At 45.7% G+C, this 19,111-nt stretch overlaps 1 protein-coding gene across 1 annotated transcript in view; it reads right to left on the bottom strand.

Moving 5' to 3' along the window:
- SLC7A14 (solute carrier family 7 member 14) overlaps window positions 1-19,111 on the bottom strand; it is a 110,341-nt gene that overhangs the window by 4,517 nt on the left and 86,713 nt on the right. The window contains exons 5-7 of the mRNA XM_043594923.1: window positions 15,938-16,084; window positions 13,247-13,455; window positions 10,501-11,378 (exon numbers count right to left, since the gene is read on the bottom strand). Coding sequence (XP_043450858.1) covers window positions 10,501-11,378; window positions 13,247-13,455; window positions 15,938-16,084 — 1,234 coding nt within the window. The remainder of the gene's footprint in view (window positions 1-10,500; window positions 11,379-13,246; window positions 13,456-15,937; window positions 16,085-19,111) is intronic.

Here is a 19,111-nt window from a genome sequence, read left to right as displayed (position 1 = left end):
TACTGAACTTAATACCATTTCCCCCCCTTTTCCCTTTGCCCCTAAGTTCTCTGCTGTGCCATTACGTGGCTCATCATTCAAGCACTGGTTTGACACGTATTCCGACAGACCTTCCCATGCCCCCACCAGAATTTATGGAAATTCTCTAAGAGCCTCATAGAATCCTAGATATATAGAGCTGGGAAAGAGGCTGTGAGTGAATGCAATACCTTCACTTTACAGAAAAAGAAACAGGCTGAGGGCAGAACCAGCATTCTATATGGATAGAGAGAAGGCTCTTGCATACTCAGTCCTTCACACCTCTCCTCCGCAGGCTGGCGTATACACTATGCATATCACAGTACATATTCAGTGAGAGGTTATGTCTAAAATAACAAAAAGGGGCACCTGGGTGGCTCAGTCGGTTGGGTGTCCGACTTCAGCTCAGGTCATGATCTCACGGTTCATGGGTTCGAGCCCCGCGTCCGGCTCTGCGCTGACAGCTTAGAGCCTGGAGACTGCTTCGGATTCTGTGTCTCCCTCTCTCTCTGTTTTTCCCCTGCTCGCACTCTCTCTCTCTCTCTCAAAAATAAATAAAAATTAAAAAATTAAAAAAAAAGAGGTTATGTCTACATTTGTTGTTTGGGAATGGCTGAGTCTGAAGGGATGTGTGTGTGTGCATGAATGCATTGACTGTGATTACTTTGAGAAAGCAACCTATGGAAATCTGCCATGTAAATATTTATGGGCCTTTTAATGTTTGCTCTACAATTTCAAAGGTGCATTATTTTGTCTTCTAAAATATATTTCTTTTTTTTTTTTTAATTTTTTTTTTTCAACGTTTATTTATTTTTGGGACAGAGAGAGACAGAGCATGAACGGGGGAGGGGCAGAGAGAGAGGGAGACACAGAATCGGAAGCAGGCTCCAGGCTCCGAGCCATCAGCCCAGAGCCTGATGCGGGGCTCGAACTCCCGGACCGCGAGATCGTGACCTGGCTGAAGTCGGACGCTTAACCGACTGCGCCACCCAGGCGCCCCTAAAATATATTTCAAATATGAGTGCTCTGAACCAAGAAGTGACTTGTGCATGCAGCCTGATGGACTAAATGGTCAACCTGGGCAAAGGCCTGGTGTTCTGTCTGCCTTCATCCTTCTTGCTGGCTCTTGAGTAAATTCAAGAAGAGCGTTGTGAGGGGCGCCTGGGTGGCTCAGTAGGTTGAGCGCCTGACTCTTTATTTCGACTCAGGTCATGGTCCCAAGGTCATGGGATTGAGCCCTGTGTCAGGATTTGCACTGAGCATGGAGCCTGCTTGGGATTCTCTCTCTCCCCTCTCTCTCTCTGCCCCTCCCCCCGCTTGTGTGAGCTCTCTCTCTCTCTCTCTAAAAAAATAAGAAGAAGAAAAGAAAAGTGATGTGAAGCACTGAGGATTGAATAAAAGGAAAAATGTAGGGGGACAAAGAAACAGGAACAAATGAAGTGAGGAAGGGAGGGTAGAAGGGAGGTAGAGAGAGAGAGAGAGAGAGAGAGAGGAGAGAAGCATGTACTACCATCTGTCACACATAAACAAAGGCTTTGTGTCGGAGGAGTAAACAGAGCTGCTAAAAGCCTCCTGTGTAGAAGCAGGGTGTTTTGTTTCTGCTCCTTTCTTCAGCTGGCTTACAAAACTAAGCATGAGGTAGTTTCTGAAAAGTCTGTGGGGATTCTGGGAATTCTGAATCATCTAAACTGAACTTCGCACAACACCTCCGGGTGCTGAGGTCCTAATGATACATTCGTTACGTTGCGCCTTTCCCCCACGAAGCTCAAAATGTTATACACATGTTATCCTGCTCAGATCCCTCCTCGCCTGTTCAGGAGTGTGTGTGTGAGCGTGTGTGTGTGTGTGTGTGTGTGTGTGTGTGTGTGTGCGTGTGTGGCCGGGAGTGGGAAGGTTGCGATTACGTGCGTCGCACGGACAGGAAAGTTGGGCACGGGACAAAATAAGAGATTTTCCACAGGGACGTGGTTAGTGGTTGGACTGTGAATCCTTCAGGGTCTCTCCGTGTCCTGATCCAGGGTGCTTCTGTTATTTCTCTCACCTGCCAGGACTATAGACTGATTGCAATCAAGCTTGCTTAACTTTTTAGTTTGAAGAATTTCAAACATATATCAAAGTGGAGAGAATAGTATAAAGAACCCCATATACTCATCACTAGTTTGCTCCTGACATCCACCCACCGCTCCCTTCTCAGGTTACTTTGAAACAAATCCCTTCCATCCTATGCTTCACCTGTAAATAAATAAGTACGTATATTTAAAACAGCATTCTTTTTTATTTTTATTTTATTTATTTTATTTTTTTTTTTATTTTCAACGTTTATTTACTTTTGGGACAGAGGGAGACAGAGCATGAACGGGGGAGGGGAAGAGAGAGAGGGAGACACAGACTCGGAAACAGGCTCTGAGCCATCAGCCCAGAGCCTGACGCGGGGCTCGAACTCAAGGACCGCGAGATCGTGACCTGGCTGAAGTCAGACGCTTAACCGACTGCGCCACCCAGGCGCCCCCAGCATTCTTTTTTAAATGTTCATTTATCTGTTTTGAAAGAGAGAGGGCAAGCAGGGGAGAGGGAGAGGGAGAATCCCAAGCAGGCTCCACACTCAGCATGGAGCCCAATGCAGGGTTAGGTCCCACAAGATTGAGATCATGAGATCACGACCTGAGCCGAAATCAAGAGTTGGATGCTCAACTGACTGAACCACCCAGGTGCCCCTAAAATAGACTTCTTAAAAATACTTAACTTACTATCATTATCACATCTAAAAACTAATAATAATTCCCTAAGATTATCTGATATGCAGAAGTATTAAAATTTCCCTGAATTATTGTGCATGTGGGGGAAATACTCTTTACCGTATGAGGCTATAGACTTACTCCAATGATGCTGTCACTGCTTGATAGAGTTTTGGGGCACTGTTATTCAAGTCGTCACTGGGGCTGGCATCATATTCTTTTGCAAACCGTTACAGATGGCAAAGTTTATCTTTTGAGAGAGGATTCGCTTTTGGCCTAAGCCAGAAGTCATTTGGAATGAACCCTTAAGAATGAGACGGCTAATTGACATTTGCATATTTAATCCTGCTGTGTCTTAAAAACTTAGATCCATTGCTTTGTAGTTACATGTCTTATATCTGTGATAAATGAAAGGCAGGGGTGATGTTAAAAATCAGAGGGGGGTTAGCTCTTCTGTTGCCGTAGGGTCTTGGAAGCCCCCCTGGTGGGCTGGAGTTATTTTTTTAGGGAGAGGAGAAGCTCAGGGCAGCCACAAGTTAGCAGCAGGCACAGACGGGTTTCAGTGTTTTAAAAAACAGACATGGCTGTACCGGGCACATGGGCTGAATGCCAGCCTTGGTCAAAGGTAATGGCCATGAGTCCCGCAAAAGGCTGTTTGCAGGGAAATATTCATTCAAAAGGAGGCATTGGCTTTTCTTTCAGACAGAAATTCCCTGGTGGAGAATGTGCCCAGGAGAGGTTCACGCTAGACAAGATGAGGAATCACTCCTTCAGCAATTTAGTGGGCTTTTTAAATGTAGTAGAACACTTTGTGATCATAAAGCCCTTTGTAGAAAAGCACTTCCTCGTCTATCATCCCAGAGAGGTTAAGAACTGGTTAATAAGTCAGTGATTGAAAAGGCACTGGAACTTTCATCTGTTGAGTCTAAACTGATGGCTGTGCCCATCCCACCCGGGCACCTCCAGGGAAGGTTTAGAAATGCCAAGCCTGCCTTCAGATGCTGGGACAAACAACAACTTACTCTACTTGTGTTGCTCCATTTGTGCAAACCAAGCAAATGACGCCAAACCTACAAGTGAGAGGGGTAGGAGGAGGGGAGTGTCTCTGGATCATATGGGGAAAACCTAGCACAAAACCTCAAGTCTGAAAAGAGACTGGGTGACCTGGAGATAGACAGCAGCCGCAGATTTCTAACCTCACGGGCCCAAAGTCTGGCTGAGGAGCAGATGTTGGATCTCTAGAGTCCCCTGGGGGCTTCCTGTCCTCTGTAGGCAGCAACAGGGCTCAGGGCCAGATGAGGTGGGCTACCTGACCTCAGGCTGGGTGGAGCTACCTCTTCCTGGGGTGCACTTTCCAGCAGGAAGCCCTGCCCGCGGCAGATAACTGAGGCACTTTGTTATGCCCAGAGGCTTTTTTATTTTTACTACTCTGGGATCGACTTCCCAAAACAGACATTTGCCAAGGCAGAAATGAAAACTAAATGGTAATGAGAAGGTGTCCTCCCCACCCACTGCCATCCCTACCAACTCCTGCTTTGCTGGTTAGTTTTTAAAATACCACCAGAGGGGCGCCTGGGTGGCTCAGCTGGTTAAGCATCTGACTCCTGATTTTGGCTTAGGTCGTGATCTCACAATCATGAGATTGAGCCCCGCATCAGGCACTGTGCTGGGCATGGAGTCTGCTTAAGATTTTGTCTCTCCCTCTCCCTCTGCCCCTCTCCAGCTCTCTCTCTCTCTCTCTCTCTCTCTCTCAAAAAAAAAAAAAAAAATACCACTGCAAGCCCATTGATTATAGTAACAGTAAGGTTTGTTTAAGATGGTGTGGCCAGGAAGAGCAGGCTTGGATTGAATAGGGGGTTGGCGGGGGGGGGGGGGGGGGGGGTAGAAATTCTCTTCCTGGCCCTGCTACTGATCAAATACAAAGTCACATTACTTTATGCCTCAGTTTCCCACCTGCAAAATGGAACTGGGGACTTATTTTATTTGAGGGGTATAATGGCCATGAAACAGAATGCAATCTTATTAAAGAATATTTTAAAAAATCCAGTAATGCAAGCCAGTAATGCCACTTCTAACTCAGCAGAAACCCAAGGGAGACATGTTCATGTGTCCACCAAAAACATGTACAAGAATGTTCACAGCAGCTCTATCTGTAATAGCCCCAGAGTAGAAGCAAGTTAAATGTCCACAGGCACTAGAATGGATAAGTGCGCTGTGGCATACTATTACCACAGTGGAATGCCAGCCGGGTAAGGAGAGTGAACGAACTAAAACCACAAGCAACGACACGGATGAGTCTTATAATGCTGAGGGAAAGATGCCCAGTGGCCACTCTTTCATGGCTCTAAGTGTGTTCCAGGGGCCCTGTTCACACCTGCTCCGGGGCCCTTCGTCTCTGCCATGGCCATCTCTCCTTTCCTTCTTTTGTCTCAAAGGACAGCCGATATTGTGGCTGCTGCTGGGTGCAGAGCCATGGTATCGCCCGGCCCTTTTCTCCATGCATAGCCCTGCCCGGCATAGCCCCTCTGCCAGCAGGCAGCCTGGACTGTAGCGGGACCCCCCCCTCCCTCCTTCTTGGAATTACGCTGCTCCTCTTGCCATCCTCGCCCTGGCCTTCGTGAGTTTTATTTTGCCCTTTTGAGCATGATTTATTTGTCGAAGTTGCCAATTGTTTCCTCCTCTGCCTACAAGGAGAATTTCAAGCTTATTTATGGGACATATCCTCAGGAATTGATTTATCTTGGTGTCCTCTCTGCTCCCCATTCAAGGCCCCCCTCTTCTCCTCCTCTTCCCTACACGACAATGGCTGCTTTGAGTCAATTTCCAACAGGGTTTTCAAATGATACTGCAGGTAAAGACCACAGCTGTGTTTTCCCTTTGGAAACCACGTTTTAGTACAGGATTTACGAAGCTCATTGCCAGATTAGTGTCTGTTCTCTAAATCTATAGATGAGAATTTGGTTTTTCTCTGAGGGGCTGAAAACATTCCAGGTGAGAACTTGGCAGCCCTCAGGGTGAGGGGGCCCACGAGCTGGTTCACCCGATCATTATTTTATACTCAAGTCCCACAGGGAACAGTAGACCTGGAAAGTACTGCCGTACGGTGTCATCACTGGTAACTGCTAGTTTCGGGCTCCCTGAGACTCTGCCCAACACTTCGAGGTGTTCTTTTACAAAACCGCATCAGCTGAGAGAAAAGGAACAGGAAGTCTGATCTGTGCTCATTTTGCTGGGGATTATCAAACATTTGCTGTGCGTGTTCCTTCTCTTGTCTGAAGGAAAAGGAACAAGTGCTGAGTAATCTTGCTGGGACTTGGGCCTTATTTTATTCAGTGAGTCGTGCTCATCCGAAGGTTCAGAGCTTAGCAAAACATTGTTAGAAAAATGCTGTGATTAAGATTCATCTAGAGAAGGCTGGTTAAAAAGATATGCCCGAGAAGATGATCGAGTTATGACTCAGCCTAACCATGTAAATCTCGTTTTTAAAAAGTAGCTAATGTTTCATAAGAAGCTCCGTTTAAAAATATCTCTACTGTTCTCCCCAGGAAAGTTATACTATGAATAACAAAATAAAAATCTGACATCTTGGAGACTCAGAAGTTTAGAGATGGGATAATTATTCTATGAGATCACTGAAAATTGTATAAGCCAATTTGGGGTTGTTCGATGGATATATTTTATATGTGCAAAAATTTGTTTTTGAAAAACAGGGAGTTTTTGTAATTAAATCATTTGCCTTGCCTGCTAGTATCTTCTTATTCTTCTCTCTAGACCAGTCCTTGTCACATTTGAGCATGCATCAGAACAATGTGTAGGGTTTGTTAAAACCTAAATTGCTCTCAGAGATTTTGACTTGGCAGGTCTGGGATGGGGTTTAAAATCTCACTTTTAACCTGTTCCGTGAGTGATGCTCCTGGTCTGGGACCACACTGGGAGAACCACTGTTCTAGATCATTGTAAACCTGCCCGCACATTAAAATTCCCTGGGGATCTTCAAAAAAAAAAAAAAAATACCCAGTGCTTGGCTGCACCAGACCAATTAAATCAGAAAATCTCTGAGATCCTGGGTATAGAATATTTCAGGAGCAGCTCGGGTGATTCTGATGTGTAGTCAGGACTGAGACTGTTTGTTCTAGGCAGAAATTACTCAGGGACCATTTCTCAAAGACCACGATGCTAAAGCAGTTAGTAGCCAGCAGCTGGATGCGAGCTGTGAGCTCCTGTGTCCTCTGACTGGCCAACTCCAGGCTGCGTAGTGGCACCCTCCCATGTCATGGAGTATCAATTTCTGGAGCGAGTTTGAAGTTTATGCTATCAGCAAGATTACAAAAGGCTCTCTGGGAGTTTTCTTCTGCCTGATAACTGGGAGGGCAGCCTGAGTCAGAACAGGTTCATGCTGTACTTTGGCATGTGATAGCTAGTCTGGGCGACAATGAATCATTTTAGATTTTAAAGAGAAAGGCAGGGAAGAAATGATTCTTATTACTTTCTGCAATATTTTCTTATTTAAGCCCCAAACAGCAACCAGATGAAGACGAGTAGAATTAATCTGCATTTTTACAGATGGGTAAACTGAGACCCAAAGGAGCTAAGTGAACTTCCCAAGGTCACAAGACACAGAGGTGGCAGAACTGTGATTTGAACCTGGACTGTTTGACTCCAAAGGCAAGGGTCCCTGCCACCTTACCATGTTTGCAGAGTGCCTCTGGTGCTCCAGAAACCATAGATTTAGTGCAGAACTGGTGACGTAATTTACGGGCCCCAGTGTGAAATGAAACCATAGGGCCCCTTGTTAAAAAGTTGTTAAGAAAAAAAAGGTTGTTAAGAATTCAAGAAAGCAGCAGCAGAGCATTAGGCCAAATGTGGGGTCCTATGCGCCCATGGAGCCAGCCCTGATGTTAGGTGTTAATCCGCACAAACTACATATCAAACATCCTGATCCAATAGGGAAGATGCTCAGAGGCACCCTGGCAGGGAGGTACGGGCTGCAGATCTGGGCATGGAGATACTGAGTTTTTAATAATAGCTCTGTGAATAATCTCCAGTTATTCCTGTTGACCTTGAGTATGTTGTTTAACCTTTTGGAGGTTCAGGTTAGTCATCTGTGACATTGAGAGAGGGAGCGGTGGGGAAGGGTAGATGATTTCAGTGTTTCTCAAACTTTGTTGTTGTTGTTGTTTTGTAATGCTTATTTATTTTTTAGAGAGGGAGACAGAGCATGAGCAAGGGAGGGGCAAAGAGAGAGGGAGACACAGACTCCGAAGCAGGCTCCAGGCTCCGAGCTGTCAGCACAGAGTCCTAGGTGGGGCTCGAACCCACGAACTGTGAGATCATGACCTGAGCTGAAGTGGGACACTTGACTGACTGAGCCACCCAAGCACCCCTCAAACTTTGGTTATTTATATGCCACATATTTTGTATCGTGGCCATGGTCATGATCCCTGGACCCATACTACCTGACTTCTAATTTTGGCTCCCCTAAATTCTAGCTATGTGACCTCGGTCAAGTGCTTCCACTTCCTCATCTGTAAAATGAAGATTGCTGTGAGGAATACATAAGTTAATGTGAGGAAAGTCCTTGAGTAATAGTTGGTATGTGATAAGGGCTACATTAAGTGTTAATTATTACTACGAATCATGGCACCTGTACCAGTAGTAATGCTTTTTCTTTAATTGGACTCACTTGTTAAATTTAAAAATAATCACCAGATTCATGTGAGTAGGTATATTTTTTCTCGTACGTGTGCAAATGTATAATACCTATATAATACTTTTAAAAATTCAAAAAAAGTCCATTCATATGCTCTCTAAAATCAGCCCAAATATTACTGACAGAATGGTCACCAAAACCATGGGGAACATTGTGCTAGATATTGAAGGTCCCTTCCAGCTTTAATACTCTAGGAATGAATGAATAAATGCACGTGTCTTCGTGTCTATGCCTTCAGTCATTTGACACATACGTGACTGGAATATTTCTACCCTCCTCAGTCACTTCTACCCACAGTAGAATCTTTCCACTGGTTGGCTACAGGTTTCAGTGGAAAAATGTTTAAATGGAGAAGAGAGATTGTGAATAAATCATGTAAGTGGTTTAAACTTTGAGGGGTTAGTGGGGTTCTCTCAAGAACTCCCCCTAGAGTCTAACAAAGGATGAAACCTAGAGTTGTGAAAATTGGGACGGGATGCTTCTAAGAAGACACAGGATGGCCTTGAGAGGTGAGGAATCTACCGGAAGGTCTGGACCCTTTCCTTTGGGTACTGTTTTTGCTCCACTTCCTTCTATGCAGATCTTATCTTATAGGCTTACAGTTTCTGTTTGTTTGTTTTTGTTTGTTTGTTTATTTATTTATTTATAATTTGAGAGAGAGAGAGAAAGAGAGAGCACTAGAAGGGGAGAGGGGCAGAGGGAAAAAGAGAGAATTTAAAGCAGGCTCCATGCTCAGTGTAGAGCCCAATGTGGGGCTTGATCCTATGGCCTGGGGATCATGACCTGAGTCGAAATCAAGAGTTGGACTTTCAACCAACCGAGACACCCAAGCATCCTTAGGCTAACGGTTCAAATTCCACCTCCTCAAGTTCCTTTCCAGCTATTCTTTTTTTCTCATCGGAAGAGTAGTCATAGAGAAGTATTTATTAAGCACATGCTGTGTGCCAGGCACAGAGGACATAGTGCTAAACACCCGTATTCCTATATCAAGGAGTGGATGGGACCTCAGGGCTATCAATTTGTATAGGGAAATAAAGGGAGTGACTAAGGAACTTTAAAATCAGTTTTCACTTAAACACCCCTCTCAAGTTACCATGAGCACTGATCTCCAACCATTTCATGAACATCAGTACTTGTTGGATATAATAAACGTGTGATGTGAATGTAATATAAATCAATCACAAAGGAAAATGAAAAATCTTGGGACAGGGGTAGGGCTTTATGAAGGCAATAAAAGTGAATTTAGAGAGAGAACCTCTGATTTACGCCCAAAGTTGTGGACAGTTGAAGTCCTAGCAGAACTGTATCAGTTGTCAACAAAGAGAAAATCAGTTAAGATTGACAGCGTGATGTGTGCTTTCCAAGAGAATGACTAGAATATCGAAGGATGATGAAAGAATCTTGAGAGAAAACGAAAAACTCTTGAATATCTTATAAAAGTCAATATGAAGTGAGGGATGGTAAATGGTATAATCTAGTCGGAAAAATTATGCCAAAATCCACACTTAATTCATACTTTGCTCATTTAAAATATTAGGGCATGATTGGTATTTTACTTAAATTTTGTCAAATATAAGAAAAGTAATTCTTCTGTAACTTTCAGTTTCATAATTTTTAGTTTCTAAGATAGAATTCCAGTCAACCTTTTTCACTCTAATTTTTACTGTGTTATTTATGTCCCTTTATTATGTGGATTCATTTTACTGAATGACTGTTTATATTTCTATAAAATTTATTTATATTTTTAATTAATGACTTTTTATGGAATTAATTATTCATAAGAAGAATGTCCAGTAATAGTATTCAATGAAGTGATGGATTGATTAGCATCATTCTTCAGAACCAACGGCCAAGACCATAATAGGCAGAAAGGGCACAACTGGCTTTATTGACTCTAATGCAGAGAGCAAGGGTGCATAGAACAAGCCAGACTTCTCTTGCAACGGAGATGCCTAGTCCAGCTAGGAGGTAATTTTGGGATAAGCCTGTTTAAGGCCTTGAGAGGGAATTCTCCAGGCGTCAAAGGAAATTGCTTACCCACAAAGCACCAGACTGCAAACCGGATCCATGTGATGGTGGAGAGCTTTAGCATGAGATAAATGTTCACCAGCATGGCAAAGGCAGGCACGAAGGGGAGGCAAGGAGCCATGTAGGGTAGCTTTTTGGGGTTCTCTGGTTGCTGCAGGATCACGAACACCAGGGCGCCGATCAGCAGCACCATCAGAACAACCAGCAGGATGGCCCACCAGCTCCGCTCTGAGATGTGGTCGGAACCAAAGATGAGGAAGGAGCAGAAGATGAACATGAGGATGAAGAGCAGGAGCACGCAGATGGTCACCGTGTGCCCTGTAGCTGCTGTGGGCCGGTCCATTTTGCCTGGAAGGCCCAGCCGGATCCTCATGGTGTAGTAGCGGGGCCCGATCAGCTTCTTTAACTTGATGAGATAAATGTTTTCAGATTCATCGGCTTCGATGCCTGTGGTCATGTCCACAGTGCCGTAGTTGGGATGGTTCACATTGTAGGTGGACTTGTCCGACTTGCCTATGAGCATCTCGTTGTCTCCCAGGGATGGTAGGTTCTTGGCCCCGCATGTGTTGGTGGCTGGGCCGGAAAACTCTTCCCCTTCACTCACAGGAGAACAAACTTCCTTCTCACAGTCCGCCAGGATGCCCTCCTTCTTCTTTGTGTGCTCCTGGGACAAGAACTTGACAAAACCATCAATGTCACTCTCTGGTTGGTATCGAAGGAGCAAGACGCAGACAGAGACCAAGGTGTAGGCAAGGAGTGTGCCGATGGACATCATCTCTATTAGGTCTTTCAGGCTGACTAATAACGAGAGGAGAGCTGCTAGGAACCCCGATACAATGCAGGCCACCACTGGTGTCTCTGTGTAGGTGCTCACATGAGCCAGGAACCTGGAGGGACGGGCAAGCAGAGGGTTAACAGTGAGCTACAGATGGTGACTGACTCTAACACGGCTTAAGTCCACCTGGTCCTGCTCCTCCAATGTACTTCTGGAGTCACTGCTTTGAATACAGTTATTCCTACTGCAGGATTTGGTTTCTGGAATACAATTTAAAAATAATTTGCTTTCATGCCTTGGTTTTGAGGCAAACTTCTTTATTAAAGTTCCTACTTCATTATGCGATGTGAAGGGACGACTGAATTTAGGAAGGCATGTTAGAAATCTGAATCGAAGTGCAAGCTTTGCTGGGAAGGAGTGATATGTGGAACATTCATACACCTCCTTGGGGTCCCCTAAACCTGTGTTACCTAAAATATGGTCAGTCCGTGGACCAGCAGCATCAGTATCACCTTGGAGCTTATTGGAAATGCACATATTCAGGTATCACCAGAGACCTCCTACGTCAGAACCTCTGGGCATGGGGCCTAGCAAACTATGCTTTAAAAAACCTCCAGAGGATTCTGATTTATACCAAAGCTTGAGAAGCATTGCCATACAACAAAAGTGCAGAAGTTTAGTTGGCAAAATAGCGCAATAACTCAGAACATGTGCTCATAAATGCAGCCCAAATCCAGCCACTTACCAACTGGAGAAGACCAACAAAGGTGAGTGAATGACAGGTGCCTCTTTAGCAGTTCCTGTGGGCCTTAAGCAGGTTCCTGCTCTCCTCCTCACTCTCTTCCTAATCTGCCCTCCTCCCACCTCTTCCATTTCTTTTTTATTTTCGTCTTTCACATATGACTGACTATCAGCTGCCTTTGGAGCTCCAGCATCTTTCCTCTTTGACAGCAGAAAAACCTTTTGGGTGTGTGAAGTTGTAACATCTCCGCCACACTCAGCCTCTTCTTGATCTATCCAGCTCCCCAAACATGGCAGCTCTGACCTGGTGATGACTTCAGGGGGTATGCAGGGGAAATGGAGCAGAAGATGACAGCTGGCGGCAGAGAGGAAGTCCCTGAGCTGGATCCCCCCCCACCCCCGTACCCCTGAGCGCTCCTTGACCTCCATGCTTGAAGAATGCCTTCCCTGCAAGCCCCTCATACAGTGGGCACTGGGAACCGAGAGATGGGCCACATTTCCTTGGGGCAGATTGACCACTTCGTGGCCAATGTAGGGGGCTGGAAGCCAATATATTGGAGTGCTTGAAAATCCTGTCTTTGGAGTCAGACAGTCATGGATTCAAATCCCGGCCTCCCCTCAGCAGCTGGAGGATTGGGGTAAGTGTTTTCGCCTTTCTAAGTATACTCATCTACTATATTTGTCTGCAAAACAGGGTTATTGTGACAACTACATGGGATCTGTATACAAAGCACCGAGGGTACACAAATGTTCAATGAATGGTAGTTATTGTTGCTACTGTTATTAGGTTCTGTTCACATGGTCTTATACTCCCTGTGATGGTAGCTTTTAATGTTTTCACCTTCAGAGGGGCTGTGGAGAGATGGTCAGTACCTCACCTCAATGTGAGGGCAGGCCTAAGATGTCCCTGGGATGGGTCCTTCCTTCTGGAAGTCACTCAGTGCAGCAGTTTGACACCCACAATCTTCACAAAGCAACACACAGTGTCAAACAAGAGGGGAGGGGCAGTTAGGGGGAGTATACCAGTTTGTGCTAGATTGGGAGACCCAGAGTCAAACTGAGGGGCTGTTATGGGGCTTACGTTCTTTTCGCTCAGACTCTTTATTAGGATATATGACAAATTCCATCGTCTATGTGACATACACGCACATCAAAATTATAGTCAGGCTGACAGGGGGTGACATTCTCCCTGGACAGGCATGGCAGAGCAGAATTAATTTCATAAAGCATAGTCCTTACCTGAAAAGGAGCCCATCACCAGCCATGGCATAAATGACCCTTGGCATTGGGAAGAGAGAGCCCAGCAAACTGACTGTCAGTCCTGCAACTGACCCAATGGCTACTACGAATTTTGCAGCATAGAACCCATGAGCCACAAACATCTCCATGAGCGGGGATTCCGTGTCGATGGCATAGAATGGCACCATCAGAGTTAAGATTATGCTCACCTGTTGAAACAAGAGAAAACATGGCTGGAGGTGGAGAGGACTGACAGCATGGATGGGTGTCCCAAAGGAGAGGGAAGAGGCCTGGACTTTGGATTTGTCACTTCTTGGCATGTGCCCTTAATTTAGACCAGTCATTTTGCATCTGGACCTCTTGGTCTCAGTATTTTCTCCTCACATTAGAATTTAGTGGACTTGACAAGATGGTCCTCAATATCTCTCTCAGGCTTTCATATCTGAGGAATAAGTATGCAGGTATCTAAGCCCCACAACAGCAGAACTACACTGACAGTTCAGTGAAGGGCAGATACCATCACATGGAAGGAACTGGAGCCAAAGGTGCTGGAGCCAGGACCTGGCAGTGGCCGTGAGCACCCTGCCCACATGGGCAGGACTCTCATTTCCTTTATACTTTCAGGATCCTCTATGGTCTTAAATGGATTCTCCCATTCACTCTGAAAATCAGAGATAAAAACTCCAAAGATAAGTGATCAGAGGTCCATAGCCAGTTAACAGGGGGCACCCATATGAGGCCTATATTTCCATTTCCTCTCTGTAGCTCAGTGCCAGGAGCCAGGCAGCCCACAAATGAAGGCATCAGGATGGAACCCGGTCCTACTCTGGGGTTGTAAGACTACTGTGGCTTTGCTTAGCCAGGAATCACTTGGCACCTAGGACCCATCTTCCTTTATGTCATAAATCGGCCATAACAACCCTCCCTCCATGGCCCCAGGCAATGAAACCACCAGTTATAGGTCCAGGCTCCCCCTGGCCTGCAGGGGCCAATGCTGGCATCAAGAATGGAGGTCAGAGCCTGAACGGGAGAGGGTGGTGCATTTCCAGACCACTTCTTTGCATATTCTTCGGGAGCCAACATCCTCCAGTGAAGCCATGGGCTGCTAGGGAGGACAGCAGGATGGACCACCACAGCCCAGCAGTTTGGCTCTTCTCCTGACGGTGGAATGGCAGCCTGCTGACCGGTGCAAGACCAAACAGCCCCTGAGGCCTGGTGAAGGGCCGTGTGTTCTAGAAGAGGATGTTTCCCAGCAGCTTCACCACTTGCAACACGGGGTGGGCTGGGAGACAGTGGGATTGATTCCTACAGCAGTTTGCGTTGAGTTGGCTGCTCATGTTAGATCCGGATGGGCAAAAAGTGGGCAGATGCATAGAAGTAGTCTGTAGTCTATAAGGCGCTATTCTAAGAAAGGAATTATGATGACCAACTTTATTATGTGTGCAACAGGGGTTGACCCCTGGCGGGGGGGTATATGAGGGAGGAATAAGAGGGGAAATGCAAAGCAGAGCATCTCTGCCCTGAGATACTCTGCCCCACACCACCCTCATGGCCTGAACACTGTCTGCAGGGATCATCAGAGTATGGTTAAGATGAAGCCAGTTGCCTGTGTGTGCTCAAGGGGAGGTGATAATCGACCCATAAAACAATTGCCAGGGACAATTGAATTCCTATAAACCACATCCATGGCTGCTCTTGTGTTTTCCTTTGGTGCCCAGGACAATCTTATTTTGCAGCTTGCCCTAATGATCGAGCCAGCCGCTGGTCTGACTTCCTTAAGTAGTTGCTAAAGCTGTTTCTGTTTTGTTTGTGTTTTGGGGAGGAGGTGCTTTTCCTATGTTTTGCAGCAGGGGTGCACATAACAGCCATGGATCTTTCCTATTGGTGGTAAGTGAAGTGAGTGGGACCCCCAGGGCCTGGGGCATTTTTGTGACCACACACCTATTGACTTGTTAGCTGGTTCTCTCCATTGCCAGGGGCCGAGGAGGACGTTGGCTGCGAGTGAGCTATTTCTGTGATAGAAATTCTGGGATGGGAACTGGGAAATGACACATCACAAGTTTGAGGAGCGTCTGATCCTAAGATGACAAGAAGCTGCAGGCTTCCTTCTAAGGATTCCCCTTGGCAGGAAAACTTGAAAAATGAGCTTGGGCAGGTATAAAAAGAGGGAGCAACAGCAGAAAGAAATGGCATTTCCCCTGAGATTTAAGGGGAAGAGTGTCTCTGGGAGGGTGGTGTACTCTCTCCCCACTCTGGAGGAGCCTCGCCTCCCGCTGCCGGGAAGATCCCAGAAGACAGAAGAGCATTGAGGAGGGTGCACAGAGGTCCACAATGCCTCTGCTTGCACACCCACCCGTTACTGCCAGCCTATGATCTGAGCTCCTTGGACAGCAGCCCACTCCCTGTACACCGTCCCCTGGGCAGTAGTGGACACCCAGAGCCTGTGTGTGCGGAGGAGCAGGGATGGAAACTCAGAGGTCAAGACTGCCCCCGTCTCCAGTTCGGAGTGCTGATTTTCTTCTTGTCATTGGTGGGTGGGGATATAGGGTGCATGGACGCATGCATACAAACGCCGAGACGACACAAGGAAGGGATCATTTCCTGACAGAGGGTGACCCAGTCCCAGAGCTACTTTTTAAGGTCAAATACGAAAAGTCCATCAAGATGGTCCCAAAAGGATGTAGTACTTACAGATACGTATGCTGTCAGGCAGATGACCAAAGAGGCGGTGATGGCATAAGGGATGGACGTGTTGGGATTCTTGGCTTCCTCTCCAGTGGTGGCAATGATGTCAAAGCCAATGAAAGCGTAGAAACACGTGGCTGCTCCTTGCAGCACCTGGTGGGACAATGGCATTTTTCAGACTCAGAGTGTCAGGGCAGCACCAGGGCCCAACATGTGGTACCAACAACTGCCCAGCGCTCGGCCACGTCACTGAGCAGCAGAGGGAATAACATGGTGGATCTCGTGCTCAGCAGTTGAGTTCTGATCTCCTGTGCTTTCTAGCTGTGTGATCCTGGGCAATTCCCTCATGGGTAAAGTGGAGATAAGAAGACTTATGGCCACATAAACACTGGGTTGTTCAACATATTCAAATCATTTCGGGAAATAAGTGGGGTTTTAAGTAAATCAATAAACTGGCTATCCCTATGTCTTGAGGAACTCATTAACTAACCTCTCCGTGCCTTATTTTCTTCCAATCGTTCTCAACCACAACCAGGGGTCGTATGACTTCCTTTAGGGGATGTTTGGAAATGTGAGGAGCTACTTGTGACTTTCACAGAGACGTGAGGTGTGCTTTCAGCATTAGGGTACAGGACTCAAACGCTTCTGCACCAAGAATTGTCCTACTGACATTACCATTGGTGCCCTTCATAGATCATCTCTGTGGTACCCTCTAGATCTGAAATGATAGAAAAGATTTTCAGATCTTCAGATATCCTACTGTCTTCCGTGGGGAGACAGGTAGAGACAGTCTGATTTTTCTGTCCCTCTGGGGCTCGAGTGTCCTAGCTGGGTTATAAGGCTGGAGAAGATATGCAGTGAGAGGCAGTGTCGGGCTGGGGAGGTGGTAACCAGTGACATCTGCTGGATGTCTGTTGGACTGAGCCTGCACGGCTGCAAGGGTGGGTGGGACTATAAGTCAAGATGTCAGTGCGAATCTTCTCTTAAGGAGTGAGTTACTTTCTTCCAAAGAATTGACTGAACTTTAGATGAAGTTTCCCCACCTTGGCATTCTCATTATCGGCTGAAAGCAAAAAGTGTGCCTCTCTGAATGCTTGGGGAATGTCCTTTCAGGGGAGGGTGAGAGAGCTTTTTCTAGACTTGTGTGTATGGGCCAGGGGCCTTGGCAACATGCAAGCTCTAGCCAGGGGCCCAGGGGTGAGCTTCATTGAAGGATCATTTCTCCTCCTCTAATCCACATATAGCTTACAAATGATGAAATTCAAAACATGTGCCAAGCAGATACCTGTGCCCAAAGTTTCACTCTTACCTCTCCCACTGGCTTCTCAGTAAGTAACAGATAAAATACTCAGTACTGGAATTGACCAGGTACATGACAAACTGAATATCTTCTCAAACCTCAGAAGCAAGTTTGCTCACCTGTAAAATGACTTGGCCCTTTCTGTGGTCTTTCCCACCAGGATTCTAAAGTTCCAAGTCCCTAAGTGGGCATTCTTATCCTGGGGTCCGTTCAACTCAGGGTGGGAGTCTATGAACTTTGCTAAGAAAAGATTACCTCTTTATTGTTAGTAACCTCTGACTAAACATAAACATTTCTTTTAATTATGAATGTAAGTGACAAACTAATAGTACCTGTGATTTTGTCACCAAAGCAATCAGATATTTTTTCTATACTAGTAGATAGTTGCAGAGATCTTGAAATGTTTCTTGTGCTTATTGCTACTTCCAAATTACGATAGTTATTAGACACAGATATTAATATTTAAAACACTAATATAGAAGCACATTGTTATTATATCACAATTAAAAATGTTTTTATAACTATGTTTTAATATATTTGCTTTCTTTTGAATTCCTATGTAATCAGGTTATTCATTTATAAACACAATTCTCAGAAGGGGTCCATAGGCTTCATCAAACTGCCAAAGAGTCCATGGCACAAAATAATCTAAGAGCTGCTGGTCTATTCCAAATTCCTTTTTTTTTTTTTGACATTTATTTCTTTTTGAGAGAGAGAGAAAGACAGAGCATGAGCAGGGGAGGGGCAGAGAGAAGGAGACACAGAATCCAAAGCAGGCTTCAGCCTCTGAGGTGTCAGCACAGAGCCCGATGCGGGGCTCGAACCCACAAACCATGAGATCGTGACCTGAGCTGAAGTCGGATGCTTAACTGACTGAGCCACCCAAGCACCCCATAAGAGCTGCTGGTCTATCCTAATAACTCAGGTAGAAAGAACTTCTCAAGGAATTGTCATCAGAGGACTGCTTTCTGGGAGAGGAGATATCTCAAAATTTACTCCAGTAAACTCCTTCATTTCAGGGAATGGAAAGTGTTTTGGCCTCCAGGCAAGGAGAGAAAACAGATCTCACTTCATTGTACCTGGAGGTTTACCGGTCTGGAAATGTGCTTGTTTTCGCTTATCTAGCAAATGTTTTTGGTCTTTAAGGATGAACAGAGACTGTGATTGCAGGCTCCCTAAACCTCCCCAATCAAGGAAAGCCTTGCTTTAAGATAGCTACCAGAAAACAGGTTCTGCTTTCTCTTCCTTTAACATCTTTCTTCCTTTACACGTACATACATACGTTCGTGTGCGTGCACACACACACACACACAGCTCCTGCAAATCATACAGATCTGTCAAGACAGTCAGTTGATGATGTATCCCTCCCAGTTAGGATGAGCCATGCATAGTCCCTATGCCTATTTGCTATGGTCAGTTCTGGATGGAAAGTTCACAGATATTGCAAGAGCTCACTGTTGAGGAAAGGGGGTTGGAAGGATCTTAAAATAAGAACTTGGGGGCCAATCTACCCTAGAAAAAGATGAGAAGTCTGTAAGCCACGCCTTGTGAGGAATCACTGGGGACCCAGGGATGTCAAATGTGAAGAAAAGAAGACTCAGTGGAAGACATGGAGGACACCTTCCAATTTTGAAGCGCTGATCATGAAGCAGTTGGAGGAGAAATATACTGTAGGCTCCAGAGGGAATCCCAAAGCCATGCACAGCCATCCACAGGTTGGGGGTTGGGGGCGGGGATTGGATTTAGTTAGGAGAACAGATTTTACAGATTGTCAGACTTAGCGTGGTTCTGTCACATACTGGCTTGGTGACCTAGAATAAGTTCCTAACCTCTTGGAACCTCATTTTCTTAAATGGAGATGGTATTAAATTAAGTGGTAT

Source organism: Prionailurus bengalensis, chromosome C2, assembly GCF_016509475.1.
Source record: "Prionailurus bengalensis isolate Pbe53 chromosome C2, Fcat_Pben_1.1_paternal_pri, whole genome shotgun sequence".
NCBI classification, from domain to species: domain Eukaryota; kingdom Metazoa; phylum Chordata; class Mammalia; order Carnivora; family Felidae; genus Prionailurus; species Prionailurus bengalensis.
Note: the sequence above shows the minus strand (reverse complement) of the source record. Positions and strands in the feature narration are given on the sequence as shown.